This window comes from Haliotis rufescens, unplaced genomic scaffold (genome assembly GCF_023055435.1).
Source record: "Haliotis rufescens isolate VD_foot unplaced genomic scaffold, xgHalRufe1.0.p SCAF_17, whole genome shotgun sequence".
Taxonomy (NCBI): domain Eukaryota; kingdom Metazoa; phylum Mollusca; class Gastropoda; order Lepetellida; family Haliotidae; genus Haliotis; species Haliotis rufescens.
In genome coordinates, this window is record NW_025963857.1 from 1,132,705 (window position 1) to 1,157,704 (window position 25,000).

General features: G+C 41.2%; 3 protein-coding genes and 1 pseudogene across 3 annotated transcripts; 2 read left to right on the plus strand and 2 right to left on the minus strand.

The window, feature by feature from the left end:
* The first annotated feature begins 857 nt into the window (after window positions 1–857).
* LOC124110971 (tripartite motif-containing protein 42-like) lies at window positions 858–4,803 on the plus strand. The gene is made up of 4 exons (XM_046470527.2): window positions 858–961; window positions 1,309–1,432; window positions 2,481–2,772; window positions 2,941–4,803. The coding sequence occupies exons 3-4, from the start codon at window positions 2,481–2,483 to the stop codon at window positions 4,617–4,619; spliced, it is 1,971 nt and encodes a 656-aa protein (XP_046326483.2). The 5' UTR covers window positions 858–961; window positions 1,309–1,432; the 3' UTR covers window positions 4,620–4,803.
* A 1,704-nt stretch (window positions 4,804–6,507) lies between these two features.
* LOC124123523 lies at window positions 6,508–12,585 on the minus strand (annotated as a pseudogene).
* Window positions 12,586–15,038: 2,453 nt separating this feature from the next.
* LOC125381145 (E3 ubiquitin-protein ligase TRIM56-like) lies at window positions 15,039–17,866 on the plus strand. Its single transcript, XM_048397389.1, has 2 exons — window positions 15,039–15,822; window positions 15,992–17,866. Exons 1-2 carry the CDS (start codon window positions 15,531–15,533, stop codon window positions 16,297–16,299), a joined length of 600 nt encoding a protein of 199 aa, XP_048253346.1. The 5' UTR covers window positions 15,039–15,530; the 3' UTR covers window positions 16,300–17,866.
* A 2,489-nt stretch (window positions 17,867–20,355) lies between these two features.
* Window positions 20,356–24,912, minus strand: LOC124110727. The gene is made up of 3 exons (XM_048397385.1): window positions 24,829–24,912; window positions 23,137–23,428; window positions 20,356–22,218 (listed from the first exon to the last, which is right to left on the minus strand). Exons 2-3 carry the CDS (start codon window positions 23,426–23,428, stop codon window positions 20,561–20,563), a joined length of 1,950 nt encoding a protein of 649 aa, XP_048253342.1. The 5' UTR covers window positions 24,829–24,912; the 3' UTR covers window positions 20,356–20,560.
* Window positions 24,913–25,000: the final 88 nt, after the last annotated feature.

Consider the following 25,000-nt stretch of genomic DNA (forward strand, 5'->3'; position numbering starts at 1 on the left):
TAACTGTTCACAATCACAACAGCACAAGTAGATCTAGATGTCTAATATTTTATTGGAATGCATTTGAGTCCATTACAATTTACATCAAATACGCAACTGATGCAAAATTCTGATTTGTTACAATTGTAAATTCTCAGTAGGTTACAATTTGATACATTATGTCAACATATCAATTGAGTTAGTTTCTGACATATATCTAGATATGGTCAAAAGGTCAATATTTCGACTTCAAATACAACCCGCAAAGTTATTTAAACTCACAATAAATAGTTTGGTTTAAAGGTGTGTAAACAATGAATTATTCTTTACAAGATCTCAGTAGCATTTGTATCAAGTCTGTTCAACTACCATAAACTTCACTGGGAGTTACCAGGTGGTCATGGAGATTTTAAATTGAAATCACAACAGAACGGCCAGACTCAAATTTATATCGGTAAGGAGACCAGATAACAGTAGAATAGTCTGTTCAATAATGTTTAATACTAACGATAAATGTACCGGAATGGTTAAATTGTCACAGTTTGTCCCGATTGCGGTGCCTTGTTGACATCTCCATGTGTTTCATTTGCTATCCAGCCTTCACCTGCTGCTCTCCAAGCCTCGCTTTCAAACCGGAAGTAGCGAAGTGTGAAAAAGGTCAATAAGACGTTTCTAAAAGTACTCAGTTTGATTGAATTCCCAATATATTACAACAATTCCGCCCATCAAACATCGTCCCAGGTGCAATATGTGTGCAGACATTCACAGATATGCACGATACAAATGTTATACTGTATTAAATATCGATATTGCAACATATGGTGACCAACTAGATCAGCAAGTTGTTATGTACACAATACACTTAGTTGTGTGAGAGCGTTTATGAGCAGCCTGTGTCAGTGTACAGCCCCGCCTCTTACAATACCGAGACAGACAGTAAGTCCAGCAGAATGGTTGGAGGAGACATCTGACGAAACTAAAGGTATTTTCTTGATTACTGAGCAAGTATGTTGTCTGGTGCTACATCATAGTGAAGTGGTATTTTCTTTGTTTCTGTGTCGAGGTATAATTACTGTTTGTTGTATTGTACATGGTGTTCCTATTGGACAGCATTTTCTGACATTACTATTAGTGACACAGGACTGAAACTGGATCATCAGGTTCATGGTTACAGTTCTTCTTGTAACATGTATCAATCAATACTTCAATTACAAACATCTGACTGTCTTGCAAACCATCACAGGTGCCTTTCATTGACAATATCTAGGTACATATATTATTCTCATGACATTATCTCAATAATCATTGTTCATGTTTATGTTTTCATAGCAACTGAGACTGTCTCCGTGGTCTAGTGGATAGAGCGACTGCCCAGACAGCAGAAGGTCTGTAGTCTGATCCCCAGCCACATCCTCGGCATTAAGGATCTAAGACAAGAACTGGTCGGCTTGGAGTCAGTATATTGTGTCGGAGTGTGGTATTCATGTTAAAGGGGCACGGGTGGCCCAGTCATCTAAGGCGCCGTGATTCGCTGTGCACAGTAACGTCCCTTGGGCACGTCCGAAACCTATGATTGTGGGTTCGAATCCCGGTTCGCCCAGATTATGTTTCTAGGATTGTCACCACCAGACCCATGATCATGGGTTTTACCGAAGTGGTAAACGTCTGAGACCTGCATCACTTCGGGAATTCCTCCCACATTAAGCTGACACGCCTGATATAACTGGAATACTGTTAAAAGCAGCGTTACACCCAACTCACTCACTCACTTTTCATGTTAAAATGCGGCCTGGTGTCTCAATGCAATATCGGCTGGCACTATGAAACCGGCATTAATTAAGTACAAGCAACCACATACATAAACACACATACAGAAACACATTCACATCCAGTCTCTCTCTCTATCTTACACACACACACACACACACACACACACACACACACACACACACACACTTAACACATGCATCCAATAAACACATGCATCCAATAAACACACACACACACATGTGTACCTTAAGGGATTCACGCAATAACGCAAAAACGCAATAACGCGTTCCAAAACATAACTTTCTCTTTGTATTGTGGAGTGATTATTTGGGAACTGTGAAATGACACTGAGCTATTTTCAAGCATTAATGTTTTCATCCACAAAACTGTAACTCACGAACTGAGCTCTCACTTACTGACCGCTTTTATATGTTGTTCAACATTGTTGTAATTGATAGGCATTGGAACATGAACATGTGTCGGAGGCACATAACAAACTACTTCATGTCTTTAAAGATCGTAGGTCGCTATATAAGTGCAATAATCTTGGACGCGACGTTAAACCCAATTTCACCTCACCTTTAAAGATCGTTGTACCATTTCTACTCTCTGTGAGTTCATTATTGATAAAACTGCCCGTATATCAATCAAAAACAAAAATGGGTTCTTATGGATGAAAAGGTGTATGAAGTTAAGTTGAGAATGCCAATATTGTTATTTTAACATTTTAGATGGCAGTGCACCGACAATTGACAGACAACTTCTTGACGTGCAGCATCTGCATGGACGTCTTTGATGTTCCCTGTACACTTGTGTGTTATCACACATTTTGTCGGAAATGTGTCGTTAGCTATACTAAAACCAGACCAGAAGCCATCAGTGCCAAGTCTCTCCTCTGTCCATTCTGTCGAAAGATGACCAAAGTAGCCAACTCAAACAGGCCAGTTGAAGAGTGGGCACAGGAAGTGAAACCCAGTTTTTTGATTCAGGGTCTCTTGGATTCATTTAATCCCAAGACAAAAGGTATTTCCGAATAGGCTACCAGTGTTGAACTCATCCTAACATAGCTACGTTGTTCATATCCCGGGTTTGTGAATTCCTCGTATGTACATTGAAAGGTTAAAGGTTATTTCGTAATATTATAGTTCTTGTGTTGAAAAATAACTGACACATTTGTATGTATACTTGCAGATACCCCGAAGTGCATCCTATGTAGTGATGAAGGAGCGGCACCTCCAGCCACTGCTTGGTGTGCTGACTGTGACATCAGTCTTTGTGAGGGATGCCAGAAGGCTCACAGACGTATTCCTGCCACTCGTCACCATGACGTATCTGACCTGTCCACAGAGGTCAAAATCAACCAAAGACGCAAACCATTCTGTAAGCAACATCCAGATCAAAGCATGCAGTTCTACTGCAAAGATTGTAAGAAACTGCAATGTCAATCCTGTTGCATCCTGTATCACAGAAAGTGTGAGGCAATTCTACCGTTTGAATCTGTTATGCCAGAACTGATCAGCTGTGTTACAGGAGTTAAGGAAAGACTAGCGTCTCATTTACAAGCAACAGACAGTTTGCTAACAGAATTAGAAACCAAACGGACTGAGGTAATAAAGAACAGAGTCACCGTTCAGTGTCAGATCCGATCTACAATCCAGACAGTCACAGAAGCCATAAAGAAGAAGCAACGACAACTCTTGGACCAACTGGATGACGCCACTGAGAAACATATCGAGCGACTGAAAACTGAAATGAAGTCTGAAGAGATGGCCAAGCAGATGATAAGTCATCACTCTGTGATGATAGACAGAGCTCTGGAGTCTGGAAGTGAAATGGACATCTATGAGATATACCTTTGGTGTGAGTCAGAGGAGTTTCCTACAGTATATGACCCAGATTCAGATATAAAATATGAACTGAGGGAGAAAGTATGTTTTAAGCATGATTGTGAAGAGATGTGTAACAATATACACGAGGTAAGCTTTGGTGAAATTGATACCATATATGAAGATGTGTTTGATTCTACATCGACATCAGTTCTGCACGACACAGTCGACACACAAACAGAAGATGAGACAAGTTTACCTCATGTTTATGACGTGGCAGTGTTCAATGAAGGCGGTACAGACACCATAGTTGTAACTGATAATAACAACAAGTGCGTCAAATCCTTCTACACACGCAATACTCAACCCTGTCAGAGTAAGCTCTCTGTTCAGAGCCCCCCTCGGCGGATTGCAAAACTTAATGCCCATCACATGGCTGTGACCCTTCCCGAGACAAGGGAGATAATACTAATTGAAGTGACCCCTGACCTTGTTCTCCAATCATACATTTCAACGAGGAAGAAGTACTTTGGTCTGACGGCCCTGACACCGACTACCCTGGCAGCAGGATCCGGGTCGCCTCCCTGTGTGGACATCCTGGACATGGCGGGGAATGTGTTGAGGACGCTGAATCGTGTCACAGATGGGGGAACCCTTGTATCAGATCCTTTATTCCTATCTACCACCAGTCAAGGTTACATCCTGGTGTCATGCAGTCATGCCCCAAGAAGTCATGTGCTATGTATGACACCAAACGGAGATGTTGTGTTTAATTATGTACCCACAGGACAACATCGAGCAATGAATCCATGCGGCATCACTGGAACAAACACAGGCGACATGCTTGTTGTTGACGACATGTCAAACAAAGTGGTTCATTTGAGTAGTTCAGGCACATGGTTGAGAGACGTACTGACGTCAAGCGATGGCATCACTTTCCCTTATGGTCTGTACTTTGATAAGCGGAGGCGTCTGTATGTCACCAACCGCCACTGTGTGATGGTCTACAGGTTCATAACACGCACCAAACCAAGATGTACATGAAGGTGAATGAACGACTGATGGTTTTGTATAGATCTCCCTTTGAATAGTGTTTCAGTTATATAACGAGATTGAGAAACACAACCAGTGTGAAGCCAATGTAGGCGTGTTTACTCCTACTTCCGGGGTCCGATGACTGACTGTGTTCGATCCTGATGATGAGATGATGATAGATGCACAGGGGCGCAAGCGCATTGTTATGAAACAATATGTTTACGAAAAAATACTTATTTCTAAGGAAAAATAAAATCATTTTGTTCTGCTGTGTCCCTTTTGTATTGACATGTGCATACAATCTATTGTATTTACAGTGTTGTTTAATTTTGCAATTTATCGTTCGGTTGTTATGAAGTTATTCGATTACTTCCATTTCTTTTATAAGGGGATAAAACGAGGCTGACAGGTTGGACGGTAGGTTGATTAACGTCGCACTCAACACTCTTCTAGCTACAAGACAAACAAATCACTAATACCTCACGGATCTGTATCCAACGGAGTCAAACTGTCACGTCAAAATGAGAAAAGCTTCATTTCTTCATAACACCTTAATATATTTGTCACTTATTGCTACAGTTTACTGTTTGTTGGTTGGTTGGACGGTTGGTTCATTAACGCCGCACTCAACACTCTTTAAGCTACAAGACGGCGGTCCAGTGGTTAACATCGTGACCATCTATCGATTGGAATACGGTGACATGCATCAACCAAGTCAGCAAGCCTGACCACCCGATCCCGTTTGTCGCCTCATACGACAAGCATTGGTTTCTGAAGATTCAAACACGGATCTTCCTGAAGGCGCGGGTGGGGGTGGTCGTAAAGGAGGGGTAGACTAGTAGTTAAAGCTTGGCTTCTCACGCCAGAAGCATGGGTCTTAGTGCCCGCATGGATACAATGTATAAAGCCCATGTCTTACTCTGCCAAACATTCAAACAGTTGATGACGTCACTGTTGTTCCCGACAACGAAACACGGGTGAAAACTGAACCATAACACCTCGCATTGAGAGTCAAAACAGAATCTGAGAAGCAATAAACACAAATACCCCTGGTAAATCAAATGTGAAATTAAAGATTGGACATTGTCATATGTAATTGGTGACCTTTTTATTGAAACATAGCTGCCATTAGAGAAACTACAGCCTGCTTCTACGCGGATGTCGCACTTGCATCTATAGGTTTAGCAGTCTTAATCACAAGTCTATTCTGCGCCAAATAAACGGTTAAAAATAAGATATGGAAACATTTGCCATTTATATTTGTATGGCCTAGGCAGAATATTATTTCGAGAACAAAGACATATATGCTATGTAGGATTCTGTTGGCAATTCACGACACATCCGTAACCAACATATACCGTTTTACCGATTGAAACAAACTGATAATTTAGAGAAATATCCTTTGGGCAACGAGGAAGTACGTGTTATCTGTCCCCAGTGGTATATAGTGAGTTCAGAGCCTTGGCGAGGTACTATTACTGTCCATGAAACGGATGTATTTCTGTAAACTATTTTCTATATTTCTGATAGATAACCATGGCATTCACGACTGTTTCGTGAGATTATAAGTATGTCGGCAGTGTTGTGGTCGGTGTCGACGAACAGACATATTAGCTCAGATTTTCTAAACTTGTCCTTGGATGAATGAACAAAACAGCATCAATATATATGGAAACAATATGTATTTGTAAGTAACGGGGTCACATGAGATTTTAACCGCCATTTCTCCCTTTACATCACACAGCGTTAATTGATGTTTGTTATGAAGACATACGTCGTGTTCCACGAAAAGAACCAAGCGCTGAAACGATCCCTTTTCACATCGTAGAACGGGTTCCATAGTGGTGTGGTGTGTTTTATGTATTCATTTAAATAAGAAAGACAATCTGTACAAAGGTAGTGACAGCACTTTTATTATGACAGAAATGTAAACACACGGATATGCATGTACATGTTAACAAATACACTTAAACTGACAGGAAGTGGTTAATGGTTTAAATATCAGAGTTTTATTGTATTTAAAAAATATATAATTATATACTTCACGGGGCAATAAGGCTTTAGTTTTCAGCAGTCGCCCGAAATCCGCCCTCCCCTCCCCTCCCCGCTAACTTAAATATACACGTAATACATGCACATTCAATAACGGAATATTTGTTTGACGGGTGACAATTCCAGTTATGTGCATTCATTGTTCACGTACACCACATTGATGTCTCCCAGCTCCACATCAATGTCAGACACAAACATCGCGAACACCTGGTGTGGGCACAATAAAACTGCGCACCCCCCAACCACTGCCTCACATAATAGTTCTTAAACGTTCTTCTTTCTTTTAAGAAGCAGAATCGGTGCACTTAATTCGTAGGTTAAAATTAACGGGTGACAATTCCAGTTCTGTGCTGGCAGAATCAGTGCCCTTAATTCGTAGGTTAAAATAAACGTATCGGTTTTATTAGTTTCAACAAAATCAGTTCATCCACTAACGTGTCACTGGATATTCTGGTTCATCGATCACTTGATTGTCTGGTTTGTTTACAGGCCGCCGTCTCACGATACGAGTACAGCTGTGCCGCGTCAGGGACAAATACTTCCTTTGTCATGAAAATTGTGTGAATGGCGAGTGCTACCGATAGGGCCGGACATGCTTACCCTTTTCGCGAACACCTGGTGTCATCACTCAGTATCAGTGGTCAATTTATATAAATTTCATAACTTTTTTGCACTTCACGTCAAATTTGTATCTGTTTCGGCGGACAGTCTAGACTGATTGTTCTCTTGTATTGGAAATTCATATTTACATAAACTATTGTCACTCAGATGGTGACGGATTCTATCATGAACAATCGTTATGCTTCCACATCTTAGGTGTTTCTTGTAAATCTGTACATCTTCACACAGTCATCATCGGTGACATACAGGTGCTGACTTTCACACAGGTAGAGACCTTGCGGATATGTAATACCATCACGTGACGTCAACACTTTCCTCACAAACGTCCCAGAAGCGCTGAGTTGAATCACACATTTTGCATTGTCATCTATAACCAGGATATGTCCTGTGTTGGTTTCAGTGATTCCAGCAAAGAAAGGCCACTGCTGTGTAGGATGATACCAGAACACAACATCTCCATGAGGAGTCAGACAGAGGACACTGCGAGCTCCGTTTACACAGCAAGACACGAGGATGTTACCCTGCCTGGTGGTACTGAGGTAACAAGGATCTGATACAAGTTTCCTTCCATCTGTGACAGGAACTAGGATCTTCAACACATTCCCCGTCATGTCCAGGATGTCCACACAGGGAGGATCCACGGATCCTGCTGCCAGGGCTGTCGGTGTCAGGGATATCACACCGTGGTACCCCTTCCTTGTCGAGATGGTTGAGTGAAGAACCAGCTCAGGCTTCACTTCTACTATTATTATTTTCTTGTCAGGGAGAGTCACAGCCATTTTATTGTTGTTTATTTTCGCAATACGTCGAGGGGCGCTTTGTAACCCCAGCTTACTCTGACATGACTTCTTGCTTCTTTTGTAGAAGGATTTCACACAATTGTTGTAACAATCTGTGACAACTATAGTGTCTGTGTTGTCTATAACAAACACTGCCACGTCAAGAGCATTGGGTTTCTTCTCATCATCTTCTGCCTGTATGTCCACTGTGTCATACAGAACTGCTGTAGATATAGAATCAAACACATCTTCAACAATGATATCAACCACACCAATGTGTAGATCGTTTAGTTCCTCACACATCAGCAGACGATTATGTAGAAAACAAGCCTTGCCCCCAGATACATCCTCCATACCTGACTCCGGGACACACACAGTGGCTGCCTCCTCCGACTCACTCCACAGATACATCTCACAGATGTCCACGTCACTCTCAGACTCCAGAGCTCTGCCCAGCAACTCCGAGTGTTGACGAATCATCTGCCTGGCCATCTCCTCACGCTTCATGTCCCCTTTCAGCTGTCCTATTTGTTTCTCTGTGACGTCATCTATTTGTTCCAGGAGTTGTCTTTCCTTCTTCTTTATCAAGTCAATGGCGGTGTGGGTTGCTGATCGGACCTGAGACTGAAGGCTTGACTTGTTCTTATTAATTTCAGTACATTGTGCTCCCTTCTTTGCAAGGCGAGTGTTTGATGTTGCTAAATCAGACTCTAGTTTCTGTTTTACAGATTGAAGAGTGTTTTGCATTTCAGGCAACACAGACTCAAGCGAGACAATGGACTCACATTTTCTGTGATACAAGGTGCAACACGATTGACATTGTAGTTTCTAACAGTCCTTGCAGTAGAACTGCATCCTCTGATCTGGATGTTCTTTACACATAGGTTTGCGTCTTTTCTTCACCTTGACATCCCTTGACAAGTCAGATACGTCATGGTGACGGGTGGCAGGGATACGTCTATGTGCCTTCAGGCATCCATCACAGAGCTAGACATTACATTCGACGCACCAAGCATTGGCTGGAGTTGTCTCCCCGTCCTCATCACATAAGTTGCAGTTATTTGTTCCTGAAAAGAAATTTGCACATGTATTATGCTGACATAGATAATATCTAAGGTGGTGTACAGAGAAATATAGGTTCTATTAGGATGCACTGAGAAAGTGCTTCACATGAATAGGAAATATGAATATAAGAGCACCTATTTGCGTCATCTTTATAAAGACATTTATCCTTTCCTTTATCAGTACCCATTTAAGGGGCACCAGTGATGCAGTCTTCTAAATCTGCATGCCTGCATCCCTCAAATCCCAGAGTCACCCTCATTATGTTTCATGGTATGTCGGTACCATTCTTGTGCTCGTGGGTTTACCCAAAGTGACATTTGACATCGGATCAAGTTTTCCACACTCATCAAACTGACACGCGATGCTATAACTGGAATACTCAAGTACACATTTCACGTTTAGGTTGGTTCATTTTGGAATTCCAACATAGAAAATACAGTACCTGTTAAAAAAATGTACCTTTCAACTGGCAATAAAAAAACCTACAAGCAGCACTCGTCTTTAAAAGCTTACAAGTTTTGCGAAGACATGTTAGAATGTCACTAAAAATATAATTCTATTAACTTGAAAATTACAAAATTAAGTTAATACAACAATAAATTGAAAAATGAATTTTTGTGTTCGCATGCAATATTAAAGGCGTTAATATTACAGTGTCATTGTGACTAGACAAGGTCAATAACATTACTTCAAAATCATGAGAATCAATAATTTGTCTCAGAAGCAGGATTGACTGCGGGTCTAATAGTGTGTCACTGAAAGAAATGACAGAGATATTCAAGTAATGTTAGGACAAAAACGAGTCTGTCATAGATGGGTAAATACTGTTGCCTGAGTTGAAGATGAATTAAAACTATATGGATTGAGTGGAAGTCCAACCACCATGGTCTGGTGTACACTTATACCTTGACTGCAGGGAGCGAAGGAATCCATGAGACCCTGAATCAAGAAGCTGGGTTTCACCTCCTGTGCCCACTCTTCAACTGGCCTGTTTGAGTCGGCTACTTTGGTCATCTTACGACAGAATGGACAGAGGAGAGACTTGGCACTGATAGCTTCTGGTCTGGTTTCAGTGTAGCTAACGACACATTTCTTACAAAATGTGTGATAACACAAAAGTGTACAGGGGTCATCAAAGACGTCCATGCAGATGCTGCACGTCAAGAAATTGTTTGTCAATGTCTTGTGCATCGCCATCTGTAATAGTAAAACATATTTATGAACAAACAATTTTAGATTTTGACCCTTTTGTGAATTACATATTTTCAGTTGAGGTGAAGTGAAAGATTTATCATCATAATTTTAAGTAATGACTTGTCCAGCTCCAACAAAGCTACACTAACACTGAGACAGACCAATACATCGTCTTTGAAATATTTTATTACACATAAGATTTCTCTCTTCTTAAATAAAAACAATTAATTTTACTGATGCTGATGTCATAGGGATTGTTAGAGCTGTCTAGAACTGTTTTAATATAAAACTAGATAGGTTTGGCTTTTATAAAATGCATATATTCCACAGTAATTGTGCATATTCAAGACTACTTTAATAGTGGAACATTATCTTCTAATTGTAATTTGACATAAGTTTGCCATCTTTTTCTGGACTCCGTTATAGCTCACGTGATTTTTTTTATTGAAAGTGGCATTGTGCAAATATTTTAAGAGAACTTAGATTTTGTACAAGTTGATGTACAAATGATGTCAAAACGTATAATTAGAAAATAGTATCTAAATCACTAGTTTTACCACAATGGACATGTAAACAAATTTTGCAAAATATTGCACAGAATCCATAATAATATATTTGTTCATTTGTTATGCTCTGAGAACTTGTAACAACCCGGCCTTTGGCCTCACCCGTATCATGAAAACATACTGATTGATTTGTTTACTGATTGGTTGGTTGGTTGGTTGGTTGGTTTCAGGACATCGCAAGTTTATGACAAGTTTCAGTATTGTGTAACACCCCATGCATGAACCACCGCAAGCTCAATAATGTTAAAACGTTCGTAAAATGCTTATATATGGACATGACTCATTCCAGTACATTTGCATAACGAAAGTAGAATCTTTGATTCTGTTGGCTGACCCAGGGAGGGGTGGGGGGGTGTCAAAGGTCCCCCTCCTCTTTCTTTTAAAGACAAATTGTGTAGGCATTAAACTTATCTGAACGAGGATTTGGATATGTTGGACCCCTCCCCGGAAATGGTTGATCCGCCCTTCTAGTCTAGGAATAGATGGACTCGTGTTGTGTAAATAACACTGACATCTGTTGCTTTAAATAAAAACAAGTTTTGACAATGGATCTGGATCTATATTGCTGACACTTTGCTGATGCAACGTTCAAAATAAACTATAACTAAATCTTATAATAAAGCACACGCAGAGACTATACGACCATGTACAACCAGGAAGTATGAAGCTATTTTCACCCCTTCCATACACCTGTGGCATGTCACACTCATCAAGTATATACGGGACGTCGCACTGATCAAGTATATACGGGACGTCACACTCATCAAGTATATACGGGACGACACACTGATCAAGTATATGCGGGACGTCAAACAAACTTCCATGTTGCCAATGCTCCCATTACCTTTACTTGTCAGTGGTTTAACCTCTCATTCTTCCAGTCTGCCTGACGCCATGTCGACTGTGTCCTGGCGTGTCGAGGGGCGGGTCGGTCAACTGCTATGCGTTATCTGATGCACACATACTGGTATCCAGCCTAGTCACTGCAGGTGAAACACTGATAGCGACTGACATGCAGGGACGCGTCCAGTGTATACTCCACAACAGTGTTTCGTTTTCCTGATGTTTGTTTTTGTCGTCTATTTATTGTTCATCAGTGTATCTGTAATTTTTTGAACTATTTGAAAGAATTGACTTATTCGATTCCGATATGATCATCCTACATTTCCTATACATGAATCACATGAGTCAAAAGTAATGTAAAGAATATTTGATACCATTCAGTTTGGCTCAGTTCCCCACTGGGAGCACAGTTGTGTAAGGCGCGTAATAGACTGTGCAGAGTTGCTTCCCTTAGACCATGCCTGATGTCGTTAGTTCGGATCACAGATTCGCCCTGATTGTTTCTAGGGTTGTCAGCACAATACCTGTGCACGTGGGTTTCACCACAGTTGCAAACGTCTATTAACTACATCGGGTCTGACCACAAACACTCTGCCGGCGTGATGTAACTGAAATACTGTTAATTAAGCGCTGTTAAAGTCTTTCAGCGAGTGAGTTTTGGTAAACTTTGAAAGCTGTTTCAGTTAAACAGGTGGGGAAACTACAGGCACGGGCATGGTGCGGGCAGCAAAAACATCATAATCAAGGCAAAGCTGGAATTCCGCACAGCAACTCTGCACAGCTATCTTTTTGAGCCTTGGATCCTTTGGCAGCGTCATAGCACAACCAACACGTTAAAAGATAACACTTGTTGTTTCCCTGCCTGGCGCTCGATGTTTAGGGAATAAAACAAGGAGTGACTGGTTCGGTTTCATTACACTGCACGCGGGTATCCATTACAAACTGCAGTAAAGTGCTTCCCTTCCCCCCTCTCCCATCTACACCCCCCCCCCCCCCCCCCATTGTCATTTAATATGTGTTTACAGCAACAAATCTCGCAGTGCAGACTCTATGCGTCCCTCCTCTTCTCGGTACAGATTCCAAGACGCTCAGCACAAGTTGCAGAAGCAGGCACAGTTGGCGGACGCCCAGTCTTTGTACTCTGGCGCACACGAGTGAGGGTAGGAGTCACAGTTGCTCCACTTGTCGACACAGGTCGCCGGCAGCGCGTGACGTACTGTTGCCCCTGGCAGTGAAACAGGATGACATTGAAACACTAGGATTACGAAATACTTGTAGACATTGTACTTGGTAAAACTCACCAGCACATTATATACACGCTATAAAGTATACACTACACCCCACACGTTATTTATTCTACATTAAACAGTGATATAAACCTGCAGCCCAAACAAACTTTACAAATTTATAAATGAAATTGCAATAAATTAAAAACACAAGTTCAAACTAAATCAATGTAAACACATCGTCCAAACAATGCTCTATGCAGAAAGTGATTCACGTCCACACGGGTTGTACTAGTATGTAAGGGCAGCTTGTGGTCACCTTGGTTTACAAGGGTTCATTTTTGTAAATTATTAACACATCTATGTCTTTCAATAATTGTACCCTCTTTGAGCTTACTATTGACGGCCGTAGGTTTTTTTATGAAACTGCATGTGGAGATATGAGCGACGCTCACGTTTTCGGTCACCAGAATGCATTACGTCATAAAAAATGTTGCAATTCTCATGATACCTGACGTAAACAATACAAATCAATATTTGAACCGATAGACAAGCAGCTACATCATAATGTCGTCATTAAGTTTTATTGACTGCTCTTTGAACAATAATTCAGGAATATAACTGCTAATCAGCTTATTGTCTGAGAATGGGCCCTGTTTGTAACTTATAGTAATTTTAATATTGAAATATACATACCTTCACACGATAGTCGCCCAAATTACAACATGCGCTTCAACATCCACTAGCATTCCTTTGTTTCAGGATATTTGGTAAAGCATTTAAACCCTTTCGCAAAATGGAATCGTTTGCATGAACTCAAAAGTTGAACTTGTAAATACTCAGTTTGATTGAATTCCCGACATATTACAACACTTCCGCCCACCAAACATCGCCTCAGGTGCAATATGTGTGCAGTCATACAAAAAACATGCACAATACAAATGTTATACTGCATTTATTATCGATATTGCAACATATGGTGACCAACTAGCTCAGAAAGTCGTTATGTACACAATACACTTAGTTGTGTGAGAGCGTTTATGAGCAGCCTGTGTCAGTGAACAGCCTCGCCTCTTACAATACCGAGACAGACAGTCAGTCCAGCAGAATGGTTGGAGGAGACATCTGACGAAGCTAAAGGTATTTTCTTGATTACCGAGCAAGTATGTTGTCTGGTGCTACATCATAGTGAAGTGGTATTTTGTGGTAGTTTCTGTGTCGAGGTATAATTTCTGTTTGTTGTATTGTACATTGTCTTCCTATTGGACAGCATTTTCTGACATTACTATTAGTGACACAGGACTGAAACTGGATCATCAGGATCATGTTTACAGCTCTTCTTAACATGTATCAATCAATACTTCAATTACAAACATCTGACTGTCTTGCAAACCATGCCAGGTGCCTTTCATTGACAATATCTATGTACAAATATTATTTTCATAACATTATCTCAATAATCATTGGTCATGTTTATGTTTTCATAGCAACTGAGACTGTCTCCATGGTCTAGTTGATAGAGTGCCTGGCCAGACAGCAGAAGTTCTGTGGTCCGATCCCCGGCCACTTCATAAACAAGTCTGATCCTCGGCATTAAGGAGCTAAGACAAGAACTGGTCGGCTTGGAGTCAGCATATTGTGTCGGAGTGTAGTATTCATGTTAAAGGGGCACGGGTGGCCCAGTCGTCTAAGGCGCCGTGATTCGCTGTGCACAGTTGCGTCCCTTGGGCACGTCAGAAACCTATGATTGTTGGTTCGAATCCCGGTTCGCCCAGATTATGTTTCTAGGATTGTCAGCACCATATCCATGCTGGTGGGTTTCACCGAAGTGGTAAACGTATGAGACCTGCATCACTTCGGGCTTTCCTCCCACATTAAGCTGACACGCTGTGGTATAACTGTAATACTGTTAAAAGCGGCGTTAGACCCAACTCACTCACTCACTTTTGATGTTAAACTGCGGCATGGTGTCTCAATGCATTATGGGCTAGCACCATGAAACCGTCATTAATTGAGTACAAGCAGCCACACACACACACACACACACACACACACACACACACACACACACACACACACACACACACACACACACACACACACACACACTTTACACATGCATCCAATAAACACACAGACACACACGTGCACCTTAAGGGATTCGCGCAATAACGCAATAACGCAATAACGCGTTCCAAAACATAACTTTGTCTTTGTATTGTGGAGTGATTATTTGGGAACTGTGAAATGAAACTGAGCTATTTTCAAGCATTAATAGTTTCATCCACAAAACTGTAACTCACGAACTGAGCTCTCACTTACTGACCGCTTTTATATGTTGTTCAACATTGTTGTAATTGATAGGCATTGGAACATGAACATGTGTCGGAGGAACATGAGCACATAACAAACTACTTCATGTCTTTAAAGATCGTTGTATCATATCTACTCTCTGTGAGTTCATTATTGATTAAACTGCCCGTATATCAATCAAAAACAAAAATGGGTTCTTATGGATGAAAAGGTGTATGATGTTAAGCTGAGAATGCCAATATTTTTATTTTAACATTTTAGATGGCAGTGCACCGACAATTGACAGACAACTTCTTGACGTGCAGCATCTGCATTGACGTCTTTGATGACCCCTGTACACTCGTGTGTTATCACACATTTTGTCGGAAATGTGTCGTTAGCTACACTAAAACCAGACCAGAAGCCATCAGTGCCAAGTCTCTCCTCTGTCCATTCTGTCGAAAGATGACCAAACTAGCCAACTCAAACAGGCCAGTTGAAGAGTGGGCACAGGAGGTGAAACCCAGCTTTTTGATTCAGGGTCTCTTGGATTCATTTAATCCCAAGACAGAAGGTATTTCCAAATAGGCTACCAGTGTTGAACTCATCCTAACATAGCTACGTTCTTCATATCCCTGGTTTGTGAATTCCTCGTATGTACATTGAAAAGGTTAAAGGTTATTTCGTAATATTATAATTCTATTGTTGAAAAATAACTGACACATTTGTATGTATACTTGCAGATACCCCGAAGTGCATCCTATGTAGTGATGAAGGAGCGGCACCTCCAGCCACTGCTTGGTGTGCTGACTGTGACATCAGTCTTTGTGAGGGATGCCAGAAGGCTCACAGACGTATTCCTGCCACTCGTCACCATGACGTATCTGACCTGTCCACAGAGGTCAAAATCAACCAAAGACGCAAACCATTCTGTAAGCAACATCCAGATCAAAGCATGCAGTTCTACTGCAAAGATTGTAAGAAACTGCAATGTCAATCCTGTTGCATCCTGTATCACAGAAAGTGTGAGGCAATTCTACCGTTTGAATAAGTTATGCCAGAACTGATCAGCTGTGTTACAGGAGTTAAGGAAAGACTAGCGTCTCATTTACAAGCAACAGACAGTTTGCTAACAGATTTAGAAACCAAACGGACTGAGGTAATAAAGAACAGAGTCACCGTTCAGTGTCAGATCCGATCCACAATCCAGACAGTCACAGAAGCCATAAAGAAGAAGGAACGACAACTCCTGGACCAACTGGATGACGCCACTGAGAAACACATCGAGCGACTGAAAACTGAAATGAAGTCTGAAGAGATGGCCAAGCAGATGATAAGTCATCACTCTGTGATGATAGACAGAGCTCTGGAGTCTGGAAGTGAAATGGACATCTATGAGATGTACCTGTGGTGTGAGTCAGAGGAGTTTCCTACAGTATACGACCCAGATTCAGATATAAAATATAAACTGAGAGAGAAAGTATGTTTTAAGCATGATTGTGAAGAGATCTGTAACAATATACACGAGGTAAGCTTTGGTGAAATTGATACCATATAGGAAGATGTGTTTGATTCTACATCGACATCAGTTCTGCACGACACAGTGGACGTACAAACAAAAGATGAGACAAGTTTACCTCATGTTTATGACGTGGCAGTGTTCAATGAAGGCGGTACAGACACCATAGTTGTAACTGATAATAACAGCAAGTGCGTCAAATCCTTCTACACACGCAATACTCAACCCTGTCAGAGTAAGCTCTCTGTTCAGAGCCCCCCTCGGCGGATTGCAAAACTTAATGCCCATCACATGGCTGTGACCCTTCCCGAGACAAGGGAGATAATACTAATTGAAGTGAAACCTGACCTTGTTCTTCAATCATACATTTCAACAAGGAAGAAGTACTTTGGTCTGACGGCCCTGACACCGACTACCCTGGCAGCAGGATCCGGGTCGCCTCCCTGTGTGGACATCCTGGACATGGCGGGGAATGTGTTGAGGACGCTGAATCGTGTCACAGATGGGGGAATCCTTGTATCAGATCCTTTATTCCTATCTACCATCAGTCAAGGTTACATCCTGGTGTCATGCAGTCATGCCCCAAGAAGTCATGTGCTATGTATGACACCAAACGGAGATGTTGTGTTTAATTATGTACCCACAGGACCACATCGAGCAATGAATCCATGTGGCATCACTTGAACAAACACAGGTGACATGCTTGTTGTTGACGACATGTCAAACAAAGTGGTTCATTTGAGTAGTTCAGGCACATGGTTGAGAGACGTACTGACGTCAAGGGATGGCATCACTTTCCCTTATGGTCTGTACTTTGATAAGCGAAGGCGTCTGTACGTCACCAGCCACCACTGTGTGATGGTCTACAGGTTCATAACACGCACCAAACCAAGATGTACATGAAGGGTGATCTCGGTGAATGAACGAGTGAATGATTTTGTATAGGTCTCACTTTGAATAGTGTTTCAGTTATATAACGAGATTGAGAAACACAACCAGTGTGATGCCAATGTAGGTGTGTTTACTCCTACTTCCGTGGTCCGATGACTGTGACTGTGTTCGATTCTGATGATATGATGATGATAGATGCACAGGGGGCGCAAGGACATTGTTATGAAACAATATGTTCACGAAAAAATAATTTTTTTAAGGAAAAATAAAATCATTTTGTTCAGCTGTGTCCCCTTTTGTATTGACATGTGCATAAAAACTATAATATTTACAGTGTTGTTTAATTTTTCCATTTATCGCTCGGTTGTTATGACGTGATTCGATTACTTCCATTTCTTTTATAAGGGGATAAAACGAGGCTGACAGGTTGGACGGTAGGTTGATTAACGTCGCACTCAACACTCTTCCAGCTACAATACGGCCGTTTGTAGGTCCAGTGGGTGAGTGCGGCGATAAACAACAAACAAACAAACAAATCACTAATACCTCACGAATCTGTATCCAACGGAGTCAAACTGTCACGTCAAAATGAGAAAGCTTCATTTCTTCATAACACCTTAATATATCAGTTACTTATTGCTACAGTTTACTGTTTGTTGGTTGGTTGGACGGTAGGTTCATTAACGCCGCACTCAACACTCTTCAAGCTACAAGACGGCGGTCTGAAGTTCCAGTGATTAACATCATGACCATCAATCGATTGGAATACGGTGATATGCATCAACCAAGTCAGCGACCCTGACCAACCGATCCCGTTTGTCAACTCATACGACAAGCCTGGGTTTCTGAAGATTCAAACACAGATCTTCCTGAAAACGCGGGTGAGGGTGGTCGTAAAGGAGGGGTAGACTAGTAGTTAAAGCTTGGCTTGTCTCGCCAGAGGCATGGGTCCTAGTGCCCGCATGGATACAATGTATAAAGCCCATCTCTTTATCTGCCAAAGATTAAAACAGTTGATGACGTCACTGTTGTTCCCGACAACGAAACACGGGTGAAAACTGAATCATAACATCTCGCATCGAGAGTCAAAACAGAATCGGAGACAAAGCAATAAACACAAATACCCCTGGTAAATCAAATGTGAAATTACAGAATGGACATTTTCATATATAATTGGTGACCTTTTCATTGAAACAGAGCTGCCATTAGAGAAACTACAGCCTGCTTCTACGCGGATGTCGCACTTGCATCTATAGGTTTAGCAATCTTAATCACAAGTCTCTTCTGCGCCAAATAAACGATTAAAAATAAGATACGAAATCATTTGCCATTTACATTTGTATGATCTAGACATAATATTATTTCGAGAACAGAGACATATATGCTATGTAGGATTCTGTTGGCAATTCACGTTACATCCGTAACCAACAATTACTGTTTTACGGATTGAAACAAACTGATAATTTCGAGAAATAACCTTTGGGCAACGAGGAAGTACTGTTATCTGTCCCCAGTGGTATATAGTGAGTTCAGAGCCTTGGCGAGGTACCAATACTGTCCATGAAACGGATCTGTGAACTATTTTCCATATTTCTGATAGATAACCACGGCATTCACGACTGTTTCGTGAGATTATAAGTTTGTCGGCAGTGTTGTGGTCGCTCAGATTTTCTAAACTTGTCCTTGGATGAATGAACAAAACAGCATCAATATATATGGAAACCATATGCATTTGTAAGTAACGGGGTCACATGAGATTTTAACCGCCATTTCTCCCTTCACATCACACAGCGTTAACTGATGTTTGTTACAAAGACATGCGTCGCGTTCCACGAAAACAACCAAGCGCTGAAACGATCCCTTTTCACATCGTAGAACGGGTTCCATAGTGTTGTGGTGTGTGTTATGTATTCATTTAAACAAGAAAGACAATCTGTACAAAGGTAGTGACAGCATTTTTATTATGACAGAAATGTAAACACACGGATATGCATGTACATGTTAACAAATACACTTAAACTGACAGGAAGTGGTTAATGTTTTAATTATCAGAGTTTTATTGTTTTTACAAATATATAATTATATACTTCACGGGGCAATAAGGCTTTAGTTTTCAGCAGTCGCCCGAAATCCGCCCTCCCCTCCCCTCCCTGCTAACTTAAATATACACGTAATACATGCACATTCAATAGCGGAATATTTGTTTGACGGGTGACAATTCCAGTTCTATGCATTCATTGTTCACGTACACCACATTGATGTCTCCCAGCTCCACATCAATGTCAGACACAAACATCGCGAACACCTGGTGTGGGCACATTAAAACTGCGCACCCCCAACCACTGTCTCACATAATAGTTCTTAAACGTTCTTCTTTCTTTTAAGAAGCAGAATCGGTGCACTTAATTCGTAGGTTAAAATTAACGGGTGACAATTCCAGTTCTGTGCTGGCAGAACAGGTGCACTTAATTCGTAGGTTAAAATTAACGTATCGGTTTTATTAGTTTCACGGAGCAGTTAATGCACTAAAGTGTCACTGGATATTCTGGTTCATCGATCTCTTGATTGTCTGGTTTGTTTACAGGCCGCCGTCTCATGATACGAGTACAGCTATGCCGCGTCAGGGACAAATACTGCTTTTGTCATGAAAATTGTGTGAATGGCGAGTGCTACCGATAGGGCCGGACATGCTTACCCGCGAACACCTGGTGTCATCACTCAATATCACTGGTCCATCCATATAAATTTCATAACTATTTTGCACTTTACGTCAAATTTTAATCTGTTTCGGCGGACAGTCTAAACTGATTGTTCTCTTGTATTGGAAATTCACATTTACATAAACAATAGTCAATCAGATGGTGACGGATTCTATCAGGTACAATCGTTATGCTTCCACATCTTAGGTGTTTCTTGCAAATCTGTAGATCTTCACACAGTGACCATTGGTGACATACAGGTGCTGACTTTCACACAGGCAGAGACTATACGGAGATGTAATACCATCACGTGACGTCAACACTTCCCTCACAAACGTCCCAAAAGCGCTGAGTTGAATCACACATTTTGCATTTTCATCTATAACCAGGATATGTCCTGTGTTGGTTTCAGTGATTCCATGAAGGAAATTCCACGTCTGTGTAGGCTGATACCTGAACACAACATCTCCGTGAGGAGTCAGACAGAGGACACTGCCAGCTCCGTATTCCCCGCAAGACACGAGGATGTTACCCTGCCTGGTGGTACTGAGGAACCAAGGATTTGATACAAGTCTCTCTCCATCTGTGACAGGATCCAGGGTCCTCAACACATTCCCCGCCATGTCCAGGATGTCCACACAGGGAGGAAACACGAATCCTGCTGCCAGGGTTGTGGGTGTCAGGGATGTCAGACTGCAGTACCCCTTGCTTGTAGAGATGGATGATTGAAGAACCAGCTCAGGCTTCACTTCTACTATTATTATTTTCTTAGTGTCAGGGAGAGTCACAGCCATTTTATTGTTGTTTAATTTTGCAATGCGTCGAGGAGCGCTTTGTACCCCCAGCTTACTCTGACATGACTTCTTGTTTCTTTCGTAGAAGGATTTCACACACTGGTTGCCATCATCTGTGACAACTATGGTGTCTGTGTTGTCGACAACAAACACTGCCACTTCAAGAGCAATGGGTTTCTTCTCATCATCTTCTGCCTGTATGTCCACTGTGTCATACAGAACTGCTGTTGATGGAGAATCAAAAACATCTTGAACAATGATATCAATCACACCCAAGTGTAGATCGTTTAGTTTCCCACACATCAGATGACGATCGTGTATGAAACAAGCCTTGCCCCCAGATACATCCTCCATAGCTGACTCCGGGACACACACAGTGGCTGCCTCCTCCGACTTACTCCACAGATACATCTCACAGATGTCCATGTCACTCTCAGACTCCAGAGCTCTGCCCAGCAACTCCGAGTGTTGACGAATCATCTGCCTGGCCATCTCCTCACGCTTCATGTCCCATTTCAGCTGTCCTATTTGTTTCCCTGTGACATCATCTATTTGTTCCAGGAGTTGTCTTTCCTTCTTCTTTATCAAATCAATGGCGGTCTGGGCTGCTGATCGGACCTGAGACTGAAGGCTTGACTTGTTCTCGTTAATTTCAGTACATTGTGCTTCCTTCTTTGCAAGGCGAGTGTTTGATGTTGCTAAATCAGAGTCTAGTTTCTGTTTTAGAGATTGAAGAGTGTTTTGCATCTCAGGCAACACAGATTCAAGTGAGACAATGGACTCACACTTTCTGTGATACAAGATGCAACACGATTGACATTGTAGTTTCTCACAGTCCTTGCAGTAGAACTGCATGCTTTGATCTGGATGTTCTTTACACATAGGTTTGCGTCTTTTCTTCACCTTGACATCCCTTGACAAGTCAGATACGTCATGGTGACGGGAGGCAGGATTACGAACATGGGCCTTAAGACATCCACCACACAGCGAGACGTCACAATCAGAACACCAAGATGTAGCCAGAGTTGCCTCCCCGTCATCATCACACAAGTTGCAGTTATTTGTTCCTAACAAGACATATACATATGTATTATGTTGACATGGTTTATATCTAAGGTTGTTTACAGAGAAATATAGGTTCTATTAGGATGCACAGAAAGTGCTTCACATGAATAGGAAATATGAATATAAGAGCACCTATTTGCGTCATCTTTATAAAGACATTTATCCTTTCCTTTATCAGTACCCATTTAAGGGGCACCAGTGACGCAGTCTTCTAAATCTGCATGTCTGCATCCCTCAAATCCCAGAGTCGCCCTCGTTATGTTTCATGGTATGTCGGTACCATTCTTGTGCTCGTGGGTTTCACCAAAGTGACATTTGACATCGGATCGAGTTTTCCACACATATCAAACTGACACGCTATGCTATAACTGGAATAATCAAGTACGCATTTCACGTTTAGGTTGGTTCATTTTGGTTTTCCAACATAGAAAATACAGTACCTGTTAAAAAGAATGTACCCATGAACTGGTAATAAAAAACCCTACAAGCAGCACTCGTCTTTAAAAGCTTAAAGGTCATTCTTGCGAAGACATGTTAGAATATCACTAAAAATATAATTGTATGAACTTGAAAATCACAAAATTAAGTTAATACAACAATGAACTGAAAATTGTGTTCGTATGCAATAATAAAGGCGTTAATATTACGTGGCATTGTGACTAGACAAGGTCAATAACATGACTTCAAAATCATGAGAATCAATAATTTGTCTCAGAAGCAAACGTGAAAATATGTTAGAGGATTGACTGCAGGTCTAATGGTGTGCCACTGAAAGAAATGACAGAGATATTCAAGTAATGTTAGGACAACAACGAGTCTGTCATAGATGGGTAAATACTGTTGTCTGTGTTGAAGATGAATTAAAACTATATGGATTGAGTGGAAGTCCAACCACCATGGTCTCTGGTGTATGCTTATACCTTGACTGCAGGAAGCGAAGGAATCCAAGAGACCCTGAATCAAGAAGCTGGGTTTCACCTCCTGTGCCCACTCTTCAACTGGCCTGTTTGAGTTGGCTACTTTGGTCATCTTACGACAGAATGGACAGAGGAGAGACTTGGCACTGATGGCTTCTGGTCTGGTTTCAGTGTAGCTAACGACACATTTCCGACAAAATGTGTGATAACACACAAGTGTACAGGGGTCATCAAAGACGTCCATGCAGATGCTGCAAGTCAGGAAATTGTCTGTCAATGTCTTGTGCATCGCCATCTGTAATAGTAAAATATATTTATGAACAAACAATTTTAGATTTTGACCCTTTTGTGAATTACATATTTTCAGTTGAGGTGACGTGAAAGATTTATCATCATAATTTTAAGTAATGACTTGTCCAGCTCCAACAAAGCCAATTACTACACTAACACTGAGACAGACTAATACATCGTCTTTGAAATATTTTATTACACATAACATTTCTCTCTTCTTAAATAAAAACAATTAATTTTCCTAATGCTGATTTCATAGGGATTGTTAGAGCTGGCTAGAACTGTTTTTATATAAAACTAGATAGGTTTTGTTTTTATAAAATACATATATTCCACAGTCATTGTGCAGGACCATATTCAAGACTACTTTAATAGTAGAACATTATCTTCTAATTGTAATTTGACATAAGTTTGCTATCTTTTTCTGGACTCCGTTATAGCTCACGTGATTTATTTATTGAAAGTGGCATTGTGCAAATATTTTAAGAGAACTTAGATATTGTACAAGTGGCAACAAATGATGTCAAAATGTATAATACGTTCAGAAAATAGTATCTAAATCACTAGTTTTACCACAATGGAAATGTAAACAAATTTTGCAAAATATTGCACAGAATCCATAATAATATATTTGGTCATTTGTTATGCTCTGAGAACTTGTAACAACCCGGCCTTTGGCCTCACCCGTATCATGAAAACATACTGATTGATTTGTTGACTGATTGGTTGGTTGGTTGGTTGGTTGGTTGGTTGGTTTCAGGACATCGCAAGTTTACGACAAGTTTCAGTATTGTGTAACACCCCATGCATGAACCACCGCTAGCACAATCATGTTGAAACGTCCGTCAAATGCTTATATATGGCCATGACTCATTCCAGTACATTTGCATAACGAAAGTAGAATCTTTTATTCTTTTGGCTGACCCAGGGAGGGGTGGGGACGTCCAAGGTCCCCCTCCTCTTTCTTTTAAAAACAAATTGTGTAGGCAGTAAACTTATCTGAACGAGGATTTGGATATGTTGGACCCCTCCCCAGAAATGCTTGATCCGCCCTTCTATTCTAGGAACAAATGGGCTCGTGCAGCATAAATAACACTGACATCTGTTACTTTAATAAAAACAAGTTTTGACAATGGATCTGGATCTATATTGCTGACACTTTGCTGATGCAACGTTCAAAATATACTATAACTCAATCTTATAATACAGCACACGCAGGGACCATACGACCATGTACAACCAGGAAGTATGAAGCTATTTTCACACCTTCCATATACCTGTGGCACGTCACACTCATCAAGTATATACGGGACGTCACACTCGTCAAGTATATACTGGACGTCACACTGATCAAGTATATACGGGATGTCAAACAAACTTGCATGCTGCCAATGGTCCCATTACCTTTAATTGTCAGTGTTTTAACCTCTCATTCTTCCAGTCTGCCCGACGCCATGTCGACTGTGTCCAGGCGTGTCGAGGGGCGGGTATGCTAAACTGGTATGCGTTGTCTGATGCGCACATACTGGTAACCAGTCTAGTCACTGCAGGTGAAACACTGATCGCGACTGACATG